This window comes from Mizuhopecten yessoensis, unplaced genomic scaffold, assembly GCF_002113885.1.
Source record: "Mizuhopecten yessoensis strain PY_sf001 unplaced genomic scaffold, ASM211388v2 scaffold5459, whole genome shotgun sequence".
Classification (NCBI taxonomy): Eukaryota; Metazoa; Mollusca; class Bivalvia; order Pectinida; family Pectinidae; genus Mizuhopecten; species Mizuhopecten yessoensis.
In genome coordinates, this window is record NW_018406060.1 from 520,306 (window position 1) to 543,226 (window position 22,921).

Here is a 22,921-nt window from a genome sequence, read left to right on the forward strand (position 1 = left end):
AATATTATTGAAATAATTAACGTACGTAGCTTTCTGGCATGAGACCCATACACCCGGAGTCTTTTCCTAAAATTACACAGCATAAGGTTATTGTGAAGACTGACATAATTTGTACATAATAGCATCATATGCAGATAGCACAGTTAGGAAATATTTATGATGAGTCCATTTATCTTGTGGCATCACTTTGTGTCAACACACTAGACAGGCGAACTCGTCAATTGTGGTATTACTTTGTTACAAAACAAGATATCCTGAGTTGAGTCGTGAGCTTCGTACGGATGGCAGTCATCTAATTATTGATGAAGATACCTTATTATTGATACAGCAACCTTGCTATTGATACAGGTGTTCGTGCTCATAAACTTAATGTTATGACACTGCAAGCAACTGACACGTGACCATGCATTCTAACCTCTAGTAACAAGGTGTGACTGCGGCGGAGCTTCATTCGACTGTTGAGTACAGTTTGACACAGCCATGTCTTATCTGTACGTATACCATACTACCGTACAATTCTCTAGCATATAAACCCGGAAAATCAGCATAACTGAAGTTGTCGTGCTGCTAAACACTGCGGGTTTTCTCTGTGTGTAATATTCGGTACGTTGTAAAAGTGACTGGATACTGCACGTTACTTATACTATGGAAATTTTAAGTGTATCAGTGATGCGGTGTTTGCTCGCGGTCTTGTTAATCTGTTTTTCGTGCCTTTTTCATTTTGCAACGTGTTCGTTTGAATTAGCCGTCATTCACACCAACGATATTCATGCGCATGTTGAGGAAATGAACAAGTATTCTTCTGAGTGCAAACAGAAAGAAAAAGATGCGGGTCTTTGCTATGGCGGTATTTCAAGACGCGTTACTAAGGTGAACGATCTAAGGAAGCAGTATCCTTCACACTCGGTGCTCCTAAATGCCGGAGATAACTTTCAGGGTACTTTATGGTTCAATTATTATAAAGGATTAGTTGCTGCCAAGTTTATGAAGGAACTAGGTTACGATGCCATGGTAAGTAGCACAAACATAATAGCATCTGGTTTCGGAATGTTCTGTAAGAAACTGTTGACTGAATTTTGTATTTATGATGTAATTCTTTTGAATAGTATCTGTGTTATTGTCATCGTGTGAAGAACGTTTGTTTAATGCTCATCAATGAGGCATGCACATGGTTGTCTTGTAAAAGAACAACATGAACTTTGACCATTGGTGAAACTGATTTTTGAAAATATTATTGTTTTCGTCTGAAGAGAGACATTTGATCACATGATTTTGTAATAATGCATATCCTTTAATATTAAAATTAACATACATCTTTAAAAGTCCATGCAGTCACTATTATCGATAAATCTGGAAGAAAATGTTCGAATTTTCAGGATAATGACACGTATTTCATTTGGATATTTCTTGAGAGTACGAGCGTTGCCCGATCACCTGATTGAGAGCACCCTAACTTGTATGTACAGTGTAAAGAAACGTCATGTCTTTTTTTGCATGATATTTTTACCTTAAATCAGCATTGTTGGATCTATGCTAAGTTGTCATTTATTCCATCGAAATGAATGACATCATTCTTAAGGTTTACGGTTGTACATACATATTCAGCGTGAAGCTGTTACTTACTTTACCGTTTTTATTTATGTATATACAAACATGACTAAATATACAGGGACTAAGAATATAATATGCAGATAGGATCTACAAAATCTAGATCCATGATATTGTTGAATCCTAATCGTACAATCGATTGGATGATGAAATCATCACGACAGATCTAGAAATCAAATTGTTTTACAACTATACATGGTATCTACAAAAGACAAGTAATGTGCATTGTCTCACTAAGGTGTTCAGAAAGGAGCCGATCTACACCTGCTTATCTCGTCCACCACGGATATTTGATCTCCGAAAACTCTATTGATAGTTTCAATTAAGTAACACTAAAATATTATCTCTTTTTATTGACTGGTATGGGTTCTCTTTAAAAACAGATGTAGCCCATCCGAGCTGGATGCTTTAAGATTTGTTCCTAAGTAAACAGTGGTATATATGTCCGTACGCTCAACTCCAAAAGGCTATCATCGCCATATAATATAGATCATCACCCAATGTACATTTTTAAGGACATCGTAATGGGTTTTTGTCCACCCTCAGAACGGTTCCGTGCATATACCGATAAGTAGGATTTATATCCAAGTCCGGGTTTCAACTAATAGTTAAACATTTAAATATCAATATGTAAGGAACGCAGGACTTTCTTGGTATTTATGTAAGTTATATGTAATAGGTTTAATATTGATGTGTGAAGACACATATATAACATAAATACCGATAATGCGGTAGACGTCAGACATGTTAGATAGCATATGTGTATATACTGTGACTCTTCATGGCTTCTGTAGCTAAGCAGAATCATGCCGAAGTACTGAGCAAAGTTTACATAATGTACGAATGTTTACGTTCGACGCACAGACCTCCGATAAGCTGTTTATGTAGCTTTTATCAACAAAAATCATCAAATTGCTACCAGATGGTACTTCGGTAATTTAAACGAACTGTTCACTCGAAAACGACTTTTTTGCACATCGAACGAATTTTTCATAAGAAGTTCAATCTTAAAGATCCTTATTTTTACTGTTTCGGCACATGAAGTGGTTTTGTTCCTGAATTAATATTAAACACCAATATGTTATATAAAATTGCTTTTAAACGAAATTATCAATTTTGGATATACGGTCACTGTGTACCATAAAATTCTGAAAATGTGATAGAATTAAATGAACGGCATTTTATTTATATATTTTCTTTTCTTATTTTTAGTGAACAATCATTAATTTTTCATGTTGTTTTCCTGTGACATAGCGTACATGCGTTCTTGTATGTTCAAGCGCACACTAAAATTTTGAAGATTTTTTTATTTTTTTTTATTTTTTATAAAACCTGTCCGTATCAATCATAAAAAAAAGGAAAGAATAATGATTTTTAACAAAATCTAACAAAATATTTTTGTTATTTCTATACACATTGAAGTTGGGTTTTACTTGTTTATAATCAGACTAAAAGGATTTCCCAGAATACGAGGAATTCCCGTATACCCTGCCAAAAATCCGTGTTACTAATATTGCTTCTAGGGCCTAGTAGAACTTTTCCCCAGCTACCTCCCCTTATACCCTCCCTCTCCTCCAGCGCAACGTGCCTCGGAGCTCAACTTCATGTAAGCATACACTTCGATAAAAAAAACATTTGCTACGCCTCTGTTTTCTAAGCATCTGGTTGAAATGTCATTGTGAAAAACTTTGTCTCTCCGTCGGATTTTTCTTAAGCTGGTTAGAATTCCTTTAATCATATAAAACAGAAATCACTTCATATTTATAATCGCAAAACTGCATCATATTAAAGCGAATGGTCGTTATATAATGATAGTAGCTTTCCGTTTAACCAAGAAAAAGCATGTATACCATGTAATGGTAAATACACATCATATAATTAATTTTTAAGACAGTTTTATATTTTCAAGAAGAAATTTCTTGTTCTGGTATATGATGTTAATGCGGGTAGCAAAAGAGCTCCAGTTTTAATTGTGTACAAACACAGACTCGACATGTCTAGTAGGGAGGAACCCAAATGAGACAATCTTGAGTAAATTTTTCAGCTACATAGAAACAAAGTCAATTTTGATATCAGACATATAACTTTACTTGGTTCAGTACAAACATCAAGTACACAGCACCTGGAATGTTCTAAATGTTTCAAGAGTACTTTGTAATGACCTACATTGCATGTTCTATACTGCTTCACTGCAACGTCGATTTTGTTGCCGCGATTCAAGCAATAAATATCAACATGCTGTTAACGTAAACGATCGTTAGAGTGGCGATACTCCCACTGACTGTGAGTGTGTCGTTTGAGTTTATGTATTTATACACAAGGACACGCGAGAAACCTATGTAAATGTAGTTGTAGTATTATGTACACAGGGATTCGGCTCATGATCTATCGGCTTGTGCAAGTATATTTGTAGTATTTATATATACAAAGGTTTTATTTTATCTAACTGTTGTATAATTGAATTGTAATACCTGGGCTGACCATGCTAGTAGGATTCTCCCCCTACGCTGGAAAGCTCGGGTCCTCGTCCATTTAGAACTGTTTCTGGGATAATTGTGGATTTAAAATGTACATGTAAAAATATCCTACCAACTTACCATTCATAGTACTATTTTATCATTGTTGTATATAATGTACATCTTTAAATATGCTTGATCATATGGCTGATGAGTCTTTGGCTCAATATGTTATCAAGTTTAAGGTATTATTTAAGGTCATTACTGATTATATAATCAGGTTGTCATGTACCGCAGTTGATAGCGCATTCCCCTCTCACCAAGACGGCCGGGGTTCGACTGCTCTGTTACTACCGCTACTTAGTAACCAAGTAGACTATCCCTACCTAGTTACCTAGTGTATCGAGGATCCCTACCTAGGTTTCTAGTTGACGAGTCCTACCTAGTTTTCTAGTTGACGAGCCCTACCTAGTTTTCTAGTTGACGAGCCCTACCTAGTTTCCTAGTTGACGAGCCCTACCTAGTTTTCTAGTTGACTAACCTTACCTAGTTTTCTAGCTGACGAGCCCTACCTAGTTTTCTAGTTGACGAGCCCTACCTAGTTTTCTAGTTGACGAGCCCTACCTAGTTTTCTAGTTGACTAGTCCTACCTAGTAAGCTAGTTGACTTACCATACCTAAAGAATTCTTTGAATATCCCTACCTATAGTTATACCTAGTTATAATAATAAAATCAGTGAATACCTCATAGTAACCTATAATGAGTGTATGGTGACGTAGTTGATAACGCATTCCTTCCCACCAAGACAACTAGGGTTCGATTCCCTTTGACATGAAAAGCGTCAGGTCACCTTCCCGAACTCGTTGGTTTTCTTTAGGTAGTCTGGTTCTCTTCAGCATGAAGACCTACTGTTAACTTGCATCCGGCCAACATAAGTGATTGATATTAGTAGGAATAACTTGTTTCGTAATTTCTTAAGATATGTAAACTTTATATACCTAATGGATTACCCCTACCTAATAACCAAGGAACTACCCCTTCCTAATAGTAAAGTAGCTGTACTACACTACACTATCATATCATTTAAAGAAAATTACGTTTTTAGATTTTTCTCCGTTATTTATTATGGGTGACTTATAAATCATAGTTGACATAAGATAAAACAGGTTTGAGGTAGAGTTGGACAAGGACAAGCAAACAACACTTTGTGTCCGACATGATTTAGGAATGTATCATTGCCATGTTTGTTTTATACTGTTAAAAGTGAACCTCCATCGTTCCCTTTGAACTATAAAAAGTAGAGATAAGAGCTACTGACAATCGCGGCCAGGTATAAATACCTTTACAGGTTGACTACTTCGAGATCAGCTTACCTACCTTCCTCATACCATTGTATTTTATCCTCCATTTTTCGATCTCACCCAACCATAACGGCAAGACACATTTCATTAAAAATCTACATGACCTTACCATCAACTAATCGTGTCTTGTTCTAGAAAGAGTGACTGGTAAGGTCGTTGCAGGTAAACCCTTATATACGTCTTGCCAAACCCATATCGATTTTCGTTTTAAAGCATATATACAGATTGTGTGTGTTGGGGCGGACGCAATTTCTTTTTAAACGCAAAATTATCCTTTTCAAAAACAAAACTTGCAAACAGACAGCGTGATGCTTGCGAGTTTGCTTTCATTAAACGGACAACAGTAGAGATATCCAGTATTAATTTGACAATAGAAAATATATTTTTTAAAGCGAAATGCAGTGAATATGATTTAGTTTAAGTGTTTTTTTACTATATCACTAAACGAAAAACACTCCGGTAATGTCGCCCTGTCACCTACTTTCTGAAGTCAGTTGAAGGTCCTACCAGTATTTTTGTATCTTTTCGCTTGAAATGATACTCTATCCCGGTTTCATTCCTAGGCCCTCGGTAACCACGAGTTTGACAATGGAGTCGCTGGGTTGGTGCCATTCTTGGACAATGTGACGTCAGTGTTTCCTGTGCTCAGTTGTAATCTCGACCTTTCTGCAGAACCGAGACTAAAGGACAAAATAGGCAAACATACCATTTTGACAGTTAATGGACAACGAATTGGAGTCATCGGCTTCACGACCGAGGAGACATCCTTCATTTCTAATGCAGGTCGGAGTTTTTATCATACTAATTCAAGATCTATAGACTATTTTGACTAACTTCAGACTAATCATAATAAACCGATGTCTCAATCAGTTATGCCAAAAGGTCAATCATATAATTGTTTGAAAACAAGTACAAGGGGAAACACCATTGAAATATTGCAATGGGAGCATCAGTTGAAGAAAAACATCTTTAATGTCCGAATCAGCTAGTCGTTTTAATGAGATTGTTACTGTATTGTTTGCGTTAAACACCAACTTTTCTGTCTGCAGATAAGACTGTGAAATTCAAAAACGTCGTGTCATCTGTGAGGGCCGAGGTACAGGAGTTGACCAGACAGGGCATTAACAAAATCATTGGTCTTGGTCACTATGGTTACGGGCATGACATGAAGCTGGCGGCGGAAGTGGAGGGATTAGATGTGATTGTTGGCGGGCATAGTCACACATTCCTGTACACGGGTAAGGTTGTGGCGGATTTTTTCCACTTTAATCTTTAAAGTTGTTACGACACATGCAGCGATGTTATATCATGCAATTTATACTTGATCGAGATAAAAATTTCATCCATTATCGAGAGTATACGTCCTAAGCAATCCTTTAACATTGTTGGTAAATAGGCTATTTCAGACTCTTGGGCTGGTTATTGGATCTGAAAGGATTGACTTAAATTGATTACAACACCGTCTATCGACAATTCAAACCACAGCTAGACGAAATTGAAAGATATGTCATTATATGAAAGTGCCTCGTTATAACACAGGTACCCCTCCTTTGAATGACGTACCAGAGGGGCCCTACCCGACCGTGATCACCAAGGACAACGGCGAGAAGACATTGGTGGTGCAGGCGTACTGGTCAGGCAAATACCTCGGTTTCATTAACGTCACGTTTGACGACAGGGGGCGCGTAACAAAATGGCAAGGTGCCCCGATACTGCTCGACAATTCCATTGCTAAAGGTTAGCTGTCGGGACGAGGATTAAGTTCAACATTTCTCAATAATTAAACTTTCACATATACTTCACGTAACGCTTGAGAGAATACCCTGAATATGACGAATTCTGATATTTTTGAAGATATTGAAACTTTCAACCCAAACTAAAACTTCATTTTTCAATGAATATTGAACTAACACTATGCTTGATTGTAATTTCTACTTGACATAATAATATTACAGGAAAAGTACATATTGATTTTTAAAATTATATTGGATATCATTCATAACAAGTCGACCGCAAAGTTTCGAACAATGCTTACAACAAAAGACTGAAATTAAAATCGTTCACATAGACTATAATAATTTCTTTGAAATATCAATTTGTCTAGGATTCCATTTTGATTTAGTTTTTTGTTTCTTATTTTTACATGTGGGTCTATACATTAAGATATGAGTTTCTTTAATACCTGTTATCGATAAGTGTGTTGTATGCTTATGTGACGATTCAAGGACAATTCACAGACAAATATGAGATTAAGGCTCCTTTACTGCTTCACGTAACAAACTGACAATTAAAAATAATTTTGAATGTTGTGAACGGAAGATCTACGATCAGTTTGTTATTTAAGCTATCGACATACTCATTACAAAGATTCGTTACAGACCCTGCCACTGAGGCTGAGGTTGCAGCTCTGTTGGTACCCCTTGCCCACGAGAAGAGTGTAGTGATGGGGAAAACGGCAGTGTACCTTGAAGGAAGCAGTACCGTGTGTCGACTGGGAGAGTGCAACATGGGTAAATTATCAATTACCAATTCCAATATTCGGTAAACCTCCGGTCAGTTCCAATAGGCAGATAGTTCTAACGCACTTTTTGAACAATAAAAATAACAATTTTCTGTCTAGTGATAGTTCGAAACCTGCTTACCCACGTTTCGGATTGTTCAAACACACAATTTGAGTACTGAAATTACGTAATTATTGGTCTGGGTTGGCTATCGGCGATGCAATAATAGCCTCGCAAACCTCGCTTACGCTTGATCTATTTGCGCATCGACAGCGTTTAACTACTGAGTAACGGGTAGTACTCTTGTGCGACCATTGTTGTCATCAATGTCACACAAATTTGTACCTAAATAGGCCTAAGCCACATGTCACCGATAATTGAGTTTCTTTCTTGTAAACATGTGCACGCGCCAGTCAGAATCGTTAGACCCGATTGCGACCTAACAGTACACGGAGCGCGGAATGTTACCATCACATCGCCGACAGACGTGTGTATTGTCATGAAATGACTGTGATTACTGTTACTCACGTTAAAGGTGCTATTCCGTCTTTGCATATTGCAGAGTTATCTTCTCTTGGGAGCAGGTATTGATTGTTACGTCACTTGTTTGTGAGAGGAACGTCATCAATTTTTGAGAAAACGACGTAATTTTCTCACACAAACAAATGACGTAACAATCAATACCTGCTCCAAAGAGAAGATAACTCTGCAATACGCAAAGACGGAATACTGACACAATTATGTATACAAATGTATTTATATTCATGCCAAATGCAAATGTAGACTTTTTATCGGTCATCGAACGTCGGCGATGACATGGACTTTTCTGAATGTCTATCAAATAGTTTCTATAACATGTCGCCATGCAACCACCCAAATATATCTTTTAGTACTTAATGTTGTGTTAATAAGGATACCCATGGCCAAGAAGTCCTGGTTCGGGGATTTGTTTATTGACACGTCTTGCAATTAATTTAATAATGAAATAATAAAATAATAATCTTAAAAAATACTGTATATAAACAAAAATATGGATATTTTATTAGCTTTATTAAACTCATTTTTCTTGCCTGCAAATTCTTTAGCTATGAAAAAACCTTAACATGTATGTGACTTTCAACCGTTCCTTTATGTTACTCGATGCATTACACCAAATGATTGGTGATAGGGGTGGGAACAGAACATATCTTGCAAAACTCTTGTATTCAGGATAAGCCAAACAACTTCGTCAAAGAAAAATGTAATGACATTTCATTTTATAATCAAAATGTCTTGAAATGCGTAATGTGTTGATCTTCATTCAGTAGGTAAAATGTAGGAGAAAAACATATATATGTGCGGATTGGTCGAGTGGTTAACACTCCGGCCTTCCACGCACGCAGTCGGGTTTCGAACCTATGTGGAGTATAAAATGGTCTGGGGTGGATATTGCGGTATCTGTGTTGTAGCATTCAAGTGAGCACTATAAATGATACCGTTAGAAGCACGGTTCCAATACAAACAGAACACTACATCTCAAGCACACACACAGATACTAGCCTGAGGTGGCAGGTGGCATAGGACTAGTAGTTAGCGTCTGCTAAGGCAGCTCCTGCGAATTCCTCAATATTGTATTGATTGATATATATGCTAATTGTATTGATTGTATAAATTGTATAAAGCGCGTTAGAGTGGCTTAATCTAGCTATATAGGGCGCTATATCAAATGTTGTATATTATGATTATTATACCACAGATTACACTTCCCAACCAATGAAAAACAAAATTGAACATAATGGTTAAGATAGTAGAAATGAAATTTTGTGAAACGACCTTTCAGAACTACTTGGATGACAGTTCCCCGTCAATACGCCAAAACAATCCACGTCTCTATCCTGTGAAATTGAGGTAAATAGTGTATCTCATATCAGACAGTGCTGTTATTACTAGCGTTGGATACTAAAACATGACACACAGGATGGAATCAGTGTGGTTTAAAACAAAAACAGCAGCACCTGTGTTTGTTGAGAGAAAAGTTACTTAATTTAATCAGCATTAGTAGATAAGCACTTTCACCTACATGATTGTGAAATAGAAATGAATTTAAATACTGGTGATAAGACATCGTACAGTCAAAAAGTAATTGGAACTGCAAATAAAACTTAACCCATCCTATCACCAATATCTCACTGTGATCACCAAACTGACCTCTCGTATTCTTAACCAATTCACAAGATCAGCACCAGTACCTCTTCCCTTGAATGCTCATGGCTGTTAATGAGTATCGTACCCTCAATAGCCATATACCCTGTCTGCACATACCACCGCTCCTAATCTCCACAATGAAGTTGCATCATGGCATCAACCTACTTTTACATAGTTCATCAATGCGTAAAAATTGCAACATATTCCAACCGTTGAACAATGCCACAGATAAAAATGCTGTCACGTTTTTGTAAATGTACAAGATAATACTGAATCCGTTGAGTTCCAAAAACCTTGAAAATAATAGAGGACCCCGATATGAAAGGCGTCCGTCTCATCTTTAATCATGAAAATGAAGACACGAACCACCCTTCATACTTCAACCAAATCAGGTTGGGGGAAAAAAAGGACCGGCATGATAACACTGCGTGTTACCGTAAATACCACAAGGCTCCTATAGAATTGAAGGTTTCTCATTGTCTTCTGCTTATGACTCAATTGAGGAAACAAAAACATGGTCTGCTCTCTCCATTTCAATGCTTGCGACCGATAGTTTTTTGTTTTCATTTATTTACTCTTCCTGTTGGGATGCGTCCCAAGGATCCAATGATATATTAAAGGTCTTTATATGACACCCCGCCCCGTAAAATAACATCGCTATTTGATGTACAAATCCGAGAAATTGAATTCATTATCAGAAAAGAAGTTGACAGAGTGATACTTTTAGACAAAATTCCAAGGTACAACATAAATTTGTTCTCCAAAAGACTATTATACATGTACGCAAGGGGATATCTTTGGCGATGTCATGATACCGTATGGCGTTCTATAACAAGAAGTTTCGTTGAGTTGATGAACTATTTCCTTCCATTCAGGAAACCTGGTAACTGATGGGATGGTAGATTACTTCGTCGGAAGGCAGACAGACAACGCGTCGTGGACCGAGGCTGCCATAGCTATAATAAACTCAGGAGGAATCAGGGCGCCAATCGAACAAGGTAGGAACCGACCATGAGTGTTCCTATTTAGTCCCGCCTTTTTTATTCATGACGCTAGATCTGATTTTCATGAAACCATATTATTTCAGAGTAACTAATTACTGAATCGGTTGTTATTTAACTGTTAATTATGTTTCATAAATGGCAAGGAAGAAAGTCCATTTTGGAGTATTCATAAAAATGTCGTCTTTAAACGACACTAAATTATATCAAATTACGATCAAAGGCGCATTCGTTATTATCAATATGTCTGAAGCACAGGTATCTGAGAATTAAGGCATAGGTAGTAGCAGAATGTTCCAAGAATCACACCGTGTCTTACATCGTCGGATACCCACGGTTGATTTCGCTGAAGAGTGAGTACCGAAGCGAAATCAACCGTGGGTATCCGACGATGCGTGTCTTATCAACTGGAATCTGTGGTCTGCACAGTGTCTGACTGGTTTTCTATTTGTTATGTTGGCTCTCTGGAATTCTTTGTTACAGGCAATATTACTCGAGGTGAACTATTGACTTTGATGCCGTTCGGAAATACCGTTGACGTCATTGACATCAAAGGGAAATATCTGCGCCAGGCATTGGAACACTCAGTGGAAAATTATAGTCCTATTGACAAACCTGGTGCATTCCTTCAAATGTCAGGTAAACTTTAACTCAACGCCTCTGGCTTAACAAGTAAGATACAAACAGACAGGTCTAACATGTTGCTTAATATATCAGAAGCACAAAGTCCATCTCATTACTTCCTTGCAGATATGAACACCATTTGCTTACCTGTCACGTTACCTCAATTTTTTTTATTTTTTTTTTTACGAACCTGTCATCTTATCTTAAGTCACATTTTGTAAGATATTTTCATTCATTGACTAAACTGTCACGTTACCTCAAAACGTTTTAGCATGTTTTCACCTTATCTAAAATAACATTTTCACCTATTGACGAATCTTGTCATCTTACCTCAAATAACACGTTTTCATTCGACGAACCTGTCACAGTGGCGGATCCAGAGGGTTTTTTTGGGCTTCAAGAACCCCACCCAGAGAATTGTATTCAAAACTCATGTATTTTCACCACTTTCCTCAATTTTCCTCCACATGGAACACCCCCACCCCCCTGGAAATTTGGTAACCCCCTCCCCCAGATAGGTCTCTGAATCCGTCACTGCGTCACCATTATCTCAAACAACATATTTTAATTCATTAATGAACTTATCTCCTTACCTCAAATGAAATATTTTCTTTCATTGACGGAATTGTTACCGTACCTCAAATAAAAAAAATCATTTATTGAAGAGCCTGTTACCTTGCCTCAAATAACAACTTTTAATTAATCAACGAACCTGTCATCTTACGTCAAATATCAGACTCATTCACAATCAATTTCACATGAAATTTCAGGAAAACAACAACTTTTCTCTTACCTATCAGAGGTAAGATAAGTATCATTAATCTATCTTTTTATCCGTCTTCCGATAGGTCTTCTGGTGAAGTATGATCTCTCCAAGCCTAAGGGTCATAGAGTTGTGTCGGTAGAAGCAAGATGTCAAGAGTGTTTGATTCCTGCTTACAGTCCCCTAGATGACACAGACGTATACAGAGTTGTGGCCCAGGCCTTCATCATAAAGGGTGGGGACGGTTATTCTGTGCTACAGGACCACCACGAAAGGTGGTACCAATACAGTAAGTATTAGGATCATCATGAGAGGTGTTACCAATACAGTAAGTGTGTTACTGTTAGCAATGGCTTATCTCGTTACTGAAGAACCATTTTAAGATTACTGGTAGAAAGTATGGAATTATTTACACTCAAGACACTCTGTTTAGATGTGAATACGTACTAAAATTGCTGATAGCTCCATTAATTTTCATTTAGATTGATCTGTTTTTATAACTTGCTCGCCTGAGGAGAGGCCAGTTTGTACATATTTTTTAAAAGCAGTCTGTCAGAAAGGTGAACGTGTATACGTGAGCATTTCCAAACCACGAACATTTTTACTTTTACAGTTATTACATCGATATTCGGGAAAAGGCACAAAATTGTGTTCATCCGATCGTACTACAGTATTGATGTGTACCTCTGTAAAATATGTAACAGATCAGAAACTCGTAAGATTATGTATACACTGTACACGTAGCAGTGAATAAGACTGAATGCAACGGCTATCACTTTTGCTAAATGATGGATTTCTGAATCTGTCGTACATGACGTACTTGGGTGTATGTATTGAGCGGCCGACAAGTGTATTGTATCAATAAATGGTGGGAAAATATACAAATTACAAAATGTACTTTATAAGACAACATTATTTGTATTACAGATTTCCTGGATATTGATGTGCTGTCGGAGTACCTGAAAAAATTCAACCCAGTAACATCTGGTCTTGAAGGGCGTGTCCAGTTCACCAACTCCTCATACTCAGATACACCATGTCCAGTTGGTGTGGCAGGTCACATGACCTTCAACCCATTTATCCTATTTGTGATTGTCTTGTCTGTTGTGCTTTCATCATGAAGTTTTGTCACAAAGTCTATTTTTAATACACATCGCTGTATCCATTGTTACACAAATGGGTTTTTAAACACATTCCTTGCGATGTTGTACATGTAACACAGGCAATTAATTGAAAAACCTGTAGCTAAACTGATAGTTTCGTGAGCTGAGGAGGAACTTGTCATAATGTATAACAATATTAAGACTGATAATTATAGCAGTTTATCTGAAGGCCTCAATATCTCACCTTTCTTCATATTTATGAAATTAAAACAAATTGACAGCATTCAAACTTATATGAAATAACAAAGTTTATATAGACTATGAGCTTGCTTAGTGAAGTCTTTTAAAGTTATCCATCTGTATTCTTCCAGTCATTTTAATGTACTTGCCCCATGATTCTTAAGGTTCAAAAAATCCCCCTAAAAGATGGTATAGTCGCCCAAACGTTCAACCTCTGATAAGTCGCATTCAAAGACTCCCAATTATATATCGAAACCCTGATACAGTGTTATAAGGATGTTTATTGAACTCAGCAATGTTTACTTAGCCTGCAATAAGCCTTAGTGCTGCAGATGTCATAAAAACATTACACAAGACTTATTACATGTCAATCTCCTTTGCGAACCGACTGATTGCCACGCGATGACTGTATATTATGTTTATTTATACCTAGGTATTGCAGAGTTTGGGTTCTTTTTTTTTATTAGCTGTGGACCGGAGAGGCATACTGGCCTCAAACTAAGATAGGTGTTGCCATTTGAAACCACTGAACTCATAATGAAATTCCCCAGTAATATATTTGAGCAGATTACGAATAAGAAAATGAAAGCAAAGTGACCTAAATTGATAAATGATGTGCCATTAATGATTTGATAAATTCTGTGATGTTATAAATGCGCTAGACACTATTGTAAGCATTGTGACTGATTGATATGTGTTATTGTATTTATAACATGTCTAGCTTTTATAAAACAACATTAAATGTAATAAAAGGACACCTTATTTAAAGCTTATTTATTCATGACTGTCACAAGGTCCTTGGTTTTGCATATACATTGTATATACACCGGTAAAATATGTTCCTCAGGCATTCTACAATGACTTTTCATTCCCATAGTCACTATAATCTCGGTTTGAAGCCGGTATGTACACAGCAAGTTCAAATGAACTTTAGATACTGTGATTTTGTAGTAATTAGTTTAGTCGCTAAGAGATTGACATTCAAACAAAAGGTCAAATGTGTTAAAATCTTAAAACAGATTCTAACATTTTGTTTGTGTTCCGGATCCGTGACTTTGAAGCAGATGGTAATGGCGACCATCAGACCTACATTATGTAGTCATAGAGTTTCTTGTGTAGTTGCGGGTGTGAAAGTTTTCGAGTTCATCCATATCAATGACAAAATCCAATATGACATCATGGTTTTGATTGGCTAGGACAATATTTTTAAAAAATCATTTCAGCATTAAAAATAGTTTGCCATCAACATCATATAATCTACCTCTTGTTTACTCACTGTATGTCATATTGACATTTAATTCTCTGATTTATGTTCTGTAATCCCATTCATTATCAAAATATCAAAATGAAATCCTGCATCTTGAGTGTATTTGTCAGAGAACACACAGGTTTATAGGTATAAGTCAGGTGTTGGGTTTTTCATGTATGCATGATGTATAAATGCCCAGTTAATGCAGGTTTGTCAAACGTGTGTGTTTGATTCACTTACTTGTTTTGTCATGTAATAAAATGTTTTCTGCATCAAACTATTGCTATTTTATTGTTTGTAAGTTTATTCATCCCCTAACATTACATGTAAGACACATGTACACAAACTATGTAGTTTATGTAAAGTATTTTATGTAAAGTAGTTTATGTGAAGTACTCAATTAATCTATATACTGAACATATTTTTAAAATTTCTTGTAAAGCAGTTTTATAAAGTAAGTAGTTTATGTAAAGTAAGTAGTTTATGTAAAGTAGTTTATGTAAAGTAAGTAGTTTACGTAAAGTAGTTTATGTGAAGTACTCAATTAATCTATATGCTGAACATATTTTTAAAATTTCTTGTAAAGCAGTTTATGTTAAGTAAGTAGTTTATGTAAAGTCGTTTATGTGAAGTACTCAATTAATCGATACACTGAACATATTTTTAAAATTTCTTTTCATGATTTTGTGTTTTGATGACACAGTGGCAAGTAATTGATGTTTCTCATTGAACTGAATGTGCAGTATTAAATCTACCCGTAGAATTTCTATTTGACCAATACAATTTCTGAAGATACTGAAATTTAATATGGTGGGACCCATGTCTTTTAACCATACAGTGGAAAAAGACCCATACAAACTAATTGTAGATTGATCACTGAATGTGTATATATATTTACGAGATTTACCGAATCGATCACCGCTAAGTGATGTGGGCAATACATTCTCAACACAAGGGTTATATTTTGGAAGTTCAGCGAGAGGCTTTGCCAATTAATGCTGAACCTTAAAAATCTTCTTCTTTTTCAAGATATTTCTGTCTATCCTAAAATGGAGTGATTATTTTTTCTTTTTCTCTCCTATACAACTTGTTTGAGTCAATACAACTGACAGCACTATCAAAAATAATTGACAAAACTAAAATATTTAATTGACAGTTTGTATCTTTTGTTCAAGGGACCATTGTGTAAAAAATGTGCTATGCATTCCTATTGTGATAGGGTTTTCCTGAAAAGAATGATAATATTTGATGATTCAAACCTACCGAGAATAAAAATATGAAGACTTCAGGATTCTGATTAATATAAAATTTATTAAAAAACCTATGCTGCGTTTATGTTCTACCAATCGTTCTCATCGTCGCTGTCTATTGCACTCTCCCTAACTGCCCGACTCATCACATCATCCACTCCTTGCCTCGGGGGACCTTCAAGGTCGGTTTTTAATACTCCATTTTGTGATAACATCCATTCAAGTTCTGAAAAGAAAGAAAACATTGATTAATTACAATAACAAATGCATTATAATCAAATAAATTTGTTTTGTTCATGAAATTATATAATAACTTGAATCTATTTCTATGAGTTAACATTTTCAGACGGCTGATGAATGACATCATCGATATCATAAAACTCAAGCTCAACTTTTGTGAATTGTACTCACCGTCTTTTTTAAAGTTCATGCCTCCAAAATTATGTGGTCCCACCCACTGTTTCTTCATTTCATTTTCATGGTACACAAAAATGGTGGGTAAGTTTTTGTCTGGATAATTAGGAATGCATACACTCGACACACTTTTCACAAATTTGACTTCTGGGAATTTTCTGGCTAATTCAAGAATGTGTTGATTCAATAATGTACACAGTGGAACCCTGGAAGAAGAAAAAAGAACCAAATATTACAAATATGCTAACATGAACAAATAAGACTATAACTCTATTAAGTAATAAAATAAATAGGGTACATTCGCATATCCGGTTGAAATGGTTCAAACCGGTTGAACATGTAAATAAAACGACAGGTACAGATCTGAACCGAGGCTGACCTCAGGAAAATTTGGAATGTGTAGATTGAGGGGTCCAGACATACCTGACCGAAACTAAAATGTTGACTATTGCGTTATTTCTTTCTAAAACAATGTCAAACCACATGTAGATTTTAAGATACGTTATGTTATTCAGTGGACGCATGAAAGAAGGGCATAATATTCTTGATACACTATTTTTTATTCTCCGAAACTGTGCATTTTTAGCTTTACTTATAGAACGGTCCAAGTGTGTTCGTTTATCGTGGAACGTTTCTGCGCCACACGTACCGTTTCAACCGGGATACGCGAATGTAGCCTGACAGTTAGAGTTAGTCCGAATTATTCTGACGTTTTATCGACTTTTTTCATATCGGTCTGTCGTCGATTAACGTCAGAACTCCGGCCCTCTATAATATGCGGGAAATATGCGACCCGCGCCCGGAACGCACTTCTAACTGATATTTTAGAAACAAATCGTCACTTTCACACACATGTCGCACATGGATCGAAAGATCTATTCTTTATGCACTAGGTGGTATCAATAACATGTTTCAAAGATCATTACGAAAAGTATTTTACAACGTTTTCTATACCAACCCATGTTTTTAATGGAAATTAGGCCATGAGCAATGTCACATGACTTGATGAGATCTCGCGTTACCGAAGGTATTTCCCAACGTTATGACGTAGGCCGGCGAGATTTTAGTCACGTGGCAATCGAAGGCGAGGCTATCAAAAAACTAGAGTAAAACAGAGTAAGTTTGAAAAAATATGTTTTTAGTGATTGTATTGGTTGTTTGAGGCATGTTATGTATGTTCATCTTGTACATAAAGAACAGATCTTTTGATCCATGTGCGTGAAAGTGACGATTTGTTTCTAAAATATCAGTTTGAAGTGCGCTCCGGGCGCGGGTCGCATATTTCCCGCATATTATAGAGGGTCGGAGTTCTGACGTTAATCGACGACAGACCGATATGAAAAAAGTCAATAAAACGTCAGAATAATTCGGACTACCTGACAGTGTAATAATTATAAGGGTTCCCACAATCATGAGTTCTTTATAATGTTAACTCATCACCTAAATCATACTTAGAAATTAACCACCTTGAAACACTTTGTTCATTTGGAAAAAAAAATCATATGTCAACCATTATGGTCAGTCTCAGTACCAGTGAACTTGATGAAGGGGAGATAACCTACCCTGGTTTGTAGACATGGAGGACGACCCAGATTCCATCCCCAGCCTTGTTGATCTCCCTGACCCAGTCTTCTTTGCTAATCTCCAGCACATTTCCAAACTTTGACTTGGCTGCTGAAGCTTTCATTTCTTCAATTCTTTGTCTCCTAATACAAAATTTACAATTACATTAAAGGGACAATTTAGTGAAGTAAGTTTTTTTTATATCCATGTCACAAAATTCTTCATGATTATATAGTTTAGTACTCAGTATGAACAATTCATGTCTAGAAATTGACAAGATACTATGTTTTCTTTGCGTTTTTAATCAGTAACAGAGAATTCCTTAACTGTACAGCGATACATTTAAGCAACAGCTGTCGGTGAATTTTTAGCTAACAAAAATGTCTTTCCAGCCAAGGAGAGAAGGTTACTTCTCGCTTAATTCATTGAGCCTCTCTGAATACAAGTACATGGATCTATTCTGAATCAAAATCATCTTCCAACAGCATCTCAAACATTGTTATAAATGAGTTAAAATGACTATTTTACGTTTAAGCCTATTGATATCGTACTTTCTGCGGATTGAAAATCTCCCTGTGGCACCCTCTAAGTGCCTGCATGCTCTAATTGAACCTGCTCGTTTTTATTCAAAATTCAAATGTGAACAGAAATATCTTATTAGAGGTATATATATTGATACTTATAATTCTTACTTGAGATATATTGTGTAAATTCAAGAATGTGTTACGTGTGAACTCAGACACAACTGGCACTGTGTTGCCGGTCGACAGCGTAATGCTGTACATGTTTACTTCTCACTAAAGGCCCGGATATTGCGCTATTTTGGTCTTAGCTATTTTCATCACCGGCTTTCCCCCCAAAAATTTATATTTTCATTATTTACTTGATTTTCAGGTTGTCATTTGACTAAATAGCCCCTTTAAGCTGTTTAACTACAAGTACAGTAATTCATAAAACAAATCAGTCATGTCACAATGTAATACATCAAATGTATCATATAGATGTATTGCAAAAAATGTGGTAATTGAAAATGCACTTCAAAAGTTATATAAATACAAATCCCTCCACGGCTTTATATGAACTTATATTTATAATACTTCATCTTTCTTTACACCACAGCAGCATCAATCTATGTACATGTATTCAATTTACGTATTAAGACTCAGAGACTGACTAAAAATATGAAAGATGCCATTTATTAGTGGCGTTTTTAGAAATAACTATTAACGATAAGTTGTTGTTTCTATTCTATATGATGTTCAGCTAGTAAGTCTTTATGTAATAGTCAGACTCTCTGTAATGTAGATTACATAACAGGCCAGCTCATTATATTTTGGGTGATCCCTTTTGACTTGCTGTATATTAATTCACGCTACCAAGTATTTGACTTATATTGATCAGCGGTCGGAAGTACCGTTTAAGTGTACATAATTTCACTTTGATTTGTATTGTATCTTTATCATCCATAATGAATAAATCCGATGCATTCTAACTACCTCGTTAATTTATTTTAACAGAAATCTAGCACAAACGGGCAGTGGAGAACACATCCAAATATTTGATTTCATATATAGACTACTTAAAAGTTCATTACCTGTATGCTTCAAATATCCTTTCTTCTTCGTCATCGATGTCATCTTCTTTGTCATCAAGCTCTTGCAGTGACATATCACATAAGTCTTTCCCTAAGAATCATAAAAGATATATTACATTGATTAAATATCAAGATTACAGATTATGATCATATATATTAAGAGAAAAAGGGAAAATATGGTGGGATCTGTTTACACTGAACAACATTTCAATACAAAGTCCGAAAAGACTTTTTTAAGTACCGGTTAGTGATGGACTGATGATCGTTTATAATTGAAAATCGATCGGTTTGCCCTCTCTGATTTCGATTATCAATTACAAATTCCATAATCGATATTAAACGGTTCATCAGTATTTAAACGTCTTCCATGTGAAATATACTTTGAAAGTCTTATATTCTTATGATTTATATTATATGATTGATAAAAATGCATGAAAGTTGCTTGATAACCATTAATTATAAAAGAACAAAACCTAATGTATAGTGAACAACTCTGTTTATTGATGTAACAGTAGTGCTCTCACTTTACTTGGAGTATATTCAGTCTCATAAAATTATAAACTGATTATGCAATCGATCATTGATCGGTTCACTACTTCTGATTACAAACCAATTTAATTATAGATTATGATTTTAAACCGATTGCCCATCACTAGTACCGGTACATGCAGCAGTTAATGTACTTTGATTAAACTTTTTGAGTTGACAAATAATAAAAGGGAATTATAATTTTTGTCCTTAACATATATATAGGCATATTAATGAAACTCATAGCTTCTCTAGAAACAGCGAGACTTCAACTAATTAAAAAGATACTCCCAGATTTAATCATTTAAATCACTTTCATTCATGTACATATGTTGTAAAGTACAGGTAAAGATATATAGAGGATCTGTCATAAGTTTCCCTTCATATCAGATTGATGATAAAAGTTTTGGATTTTTCATGTTTGCGAGCCTTTGGCATGCAAATATGAAAAAATTCAAAAGGAGTATCATCAATCTAATATTAAGGGAAACGAATGACAGATTCTTTTTATATACTATAATACAAAGTAGCCTGTATAATTGTGATCTGAAACGAATATTTTGCACTTGGCCGCCTCTGAAACGATGAAAATGGTGACGTCACATTGATTGTTCCTATTCGATTGTGACATCATTTCCAGGATGATATTACACACGTTACATAAGCATAATTTATGTGATGGCTTAGCTTTATGACACTGCATAACAGGGTATTCATATGAAAAAAATATATATGTAACATCTGAAATAGCCACTTTATCTATAACTAGCATTAACTACTATAATGTGATTACACTACAGTAAATACATTCAATACAATGTATCAATCCTTACAACTTTGGAGAAATGTCCTGGAGCTGCCAGTATTAAGTAATAACTACCGGCCTTAATTATATAAGCCACTTGGCTAATACATGTATCTCCCTGTGTGTGCATACATGTACAGTGGAACAGTGCTCTCCGATATCAAAAGGTACCAGAGAGTTCCATGTTTTCATAAACTAGTGTGCCCTAGCTGGCCCCACATGACCAGACATCTACTGTTTATGTTGAAATGTCTAGTGTCAGTGCCAGAGGAAACACAGGCTAGTACATCAACCATTGGTGAATTCTCACCCTTTGCCTTATCCTGGATTGTCTGTTCCAACATACTGACGACATCATCTTCTGTAACTTCCTGTTCCTTCTCTGGGATGATTCCTTTTGCCCTCAAAATATCATTCCACTCTGTATCAGCATTTGGATCCTGTGTAATGAATAATCGTTCAAAATGATTGTTAAAAATTGATGCTTGTGAATCAAACAAGAAGTATGCTCTACACAGTATGCAAATCAGCAAAAATGAAGGAGAAGCTGAAATCCGTGATCTAAAGTGACTATATATAAATGGGGATGAGATAACACACATTAAATCACTTATAAGTGATTAAGTGACTTAATTTAAACCACCTATAACCAACCCTGATTATAGTTATATGTTCATCCTCCAAATAAAAAAAAACCTGATAGAAGATCTAGAATAAACTTTCATTCCTAAATCTTTTCCCCTTTTTATAAGTTTTTATAAGTTAAATAAGAAAAGAACATAAAAATCTATTTTGAATTATTCATACATGCAGAAGAAAAAGAAGAAGAACATCTCAAGACAATGTTTGTTAAGTTTTCAACTGATCAAAAAAAAATCACTTAAAAAATGTTTTCTCTGCAAGGATGTATATATATATATATATATATCTAGATTACAACATATTTCCACCAACAAACTCCAATAACCATATTTACCAATCTGAAGAAAATGTTTAGAAACTCCAATAAATACTTTTACTAGAAACATTGGGGTGGAAGCAGTGAGTTTTCACTAACATAACCCTTTCCAATTTCCAACATATTATATATATATAATGTACGTGTATACAGAAGCCTAATACACATCTACTAGGCAACTCAGTATAGCTTATAGGCTATACCCAATAAAAAATTAACGATATGTTAATATTGCTATATACTGCGTGTATATATTCTTATATATAAGTTTTCTAATGAAATTGTCATTATATCCATAATGTTCAGTCTAGGAAAAATATACGGCTATGATCCTATGAGTAAAATTAACTTAACAATTAAGAAATTTAACTGATCAAATGTAAATACCGGTAAATAAGCATCTATTATTTTCTCGTATGTTTAGACAGTTTACTGTCAGACTGTCCCTATCAAATATTACCTGCATCTTGTTGTAGATATGTTTCAGTTCTCGGATGTTACTATGAGTCTTCTATTAATATCCAGCTCCTCAATATATATCTACCCTGATCGATGCTGTCACTTCTCAAAATGTACGTTTAGTCATTTAATCTGGGAAACGTGGGTTATGAATACTTCCTTATAAGGGAACTGGGGAAACACCATCAATGTCAAACATAAGCTTGGTAGTAAGTACTATAATTAAAAACGTAGCAATGACCAAGATTAGAAATTTCCGG

General features: G+C 35.6%; 2 protein-coding genes across 2 annotated transcripts; one reads left to right on the forward strand and one right to left on the reverse strand.

The window, feature by feature from the left end:
* Nucleotides 1-430: 430 nt before the first annotated feature.
* LOC110450710 (5'-nucleotidase-like) lies at nt 431-15,361 on the forward strand. The gene is made up of 9 exons (XM_021498373.1): nt 431-1,011; nt 5,989-6,208; nt 6,475-6,663; nt 6,965-7,162; nt 7,804-7,935; nt 10,986-11,108; nt 11,595-11,750; nt 12,584-12,787; nt 13,426-15,361. Exons 1-9 carry the CDS (start codon nt 646-648, stop codon nt 13,617-13,619), a joined length of 1,782 nt encoding a protein of 593 aa, XP_021354048.1. The 5' UTR covers nt 431-645; the 3' UTR covers nt 13,620-15,361.
* A 1,020-nt stretch (nt 15,362-16,381) lies between these two features.
* On the reverse strand, nt 16,382-22,846 carry LOC110450720 (phosducin-like protein 3). Its single transcript, XM_021498391.1, has 6 exons — nt 22,663-22,846; nt 21,555-21,684; nt 19,912-20,002; nt 18,317-18,460; nt 16,752-16,960; nt 16,382-16,566 (listed from the first exon to the last, which is right to left on the reverse strand). The coding sequence occupies exons 1-6, from the start codon at nt 22,666-22,668 to the stop codon at nt 16,430-16,432; spliced, it is 717 nt and encodes a 238-aa protein (XP_021354066.1). The 5' UTR covers nt 22,669-22,846; the 3' UTR covers nt 16,382-16,429.
* Between the last annotated feature and the right edge of the window lie 75 nt (nt 22,847-22,921).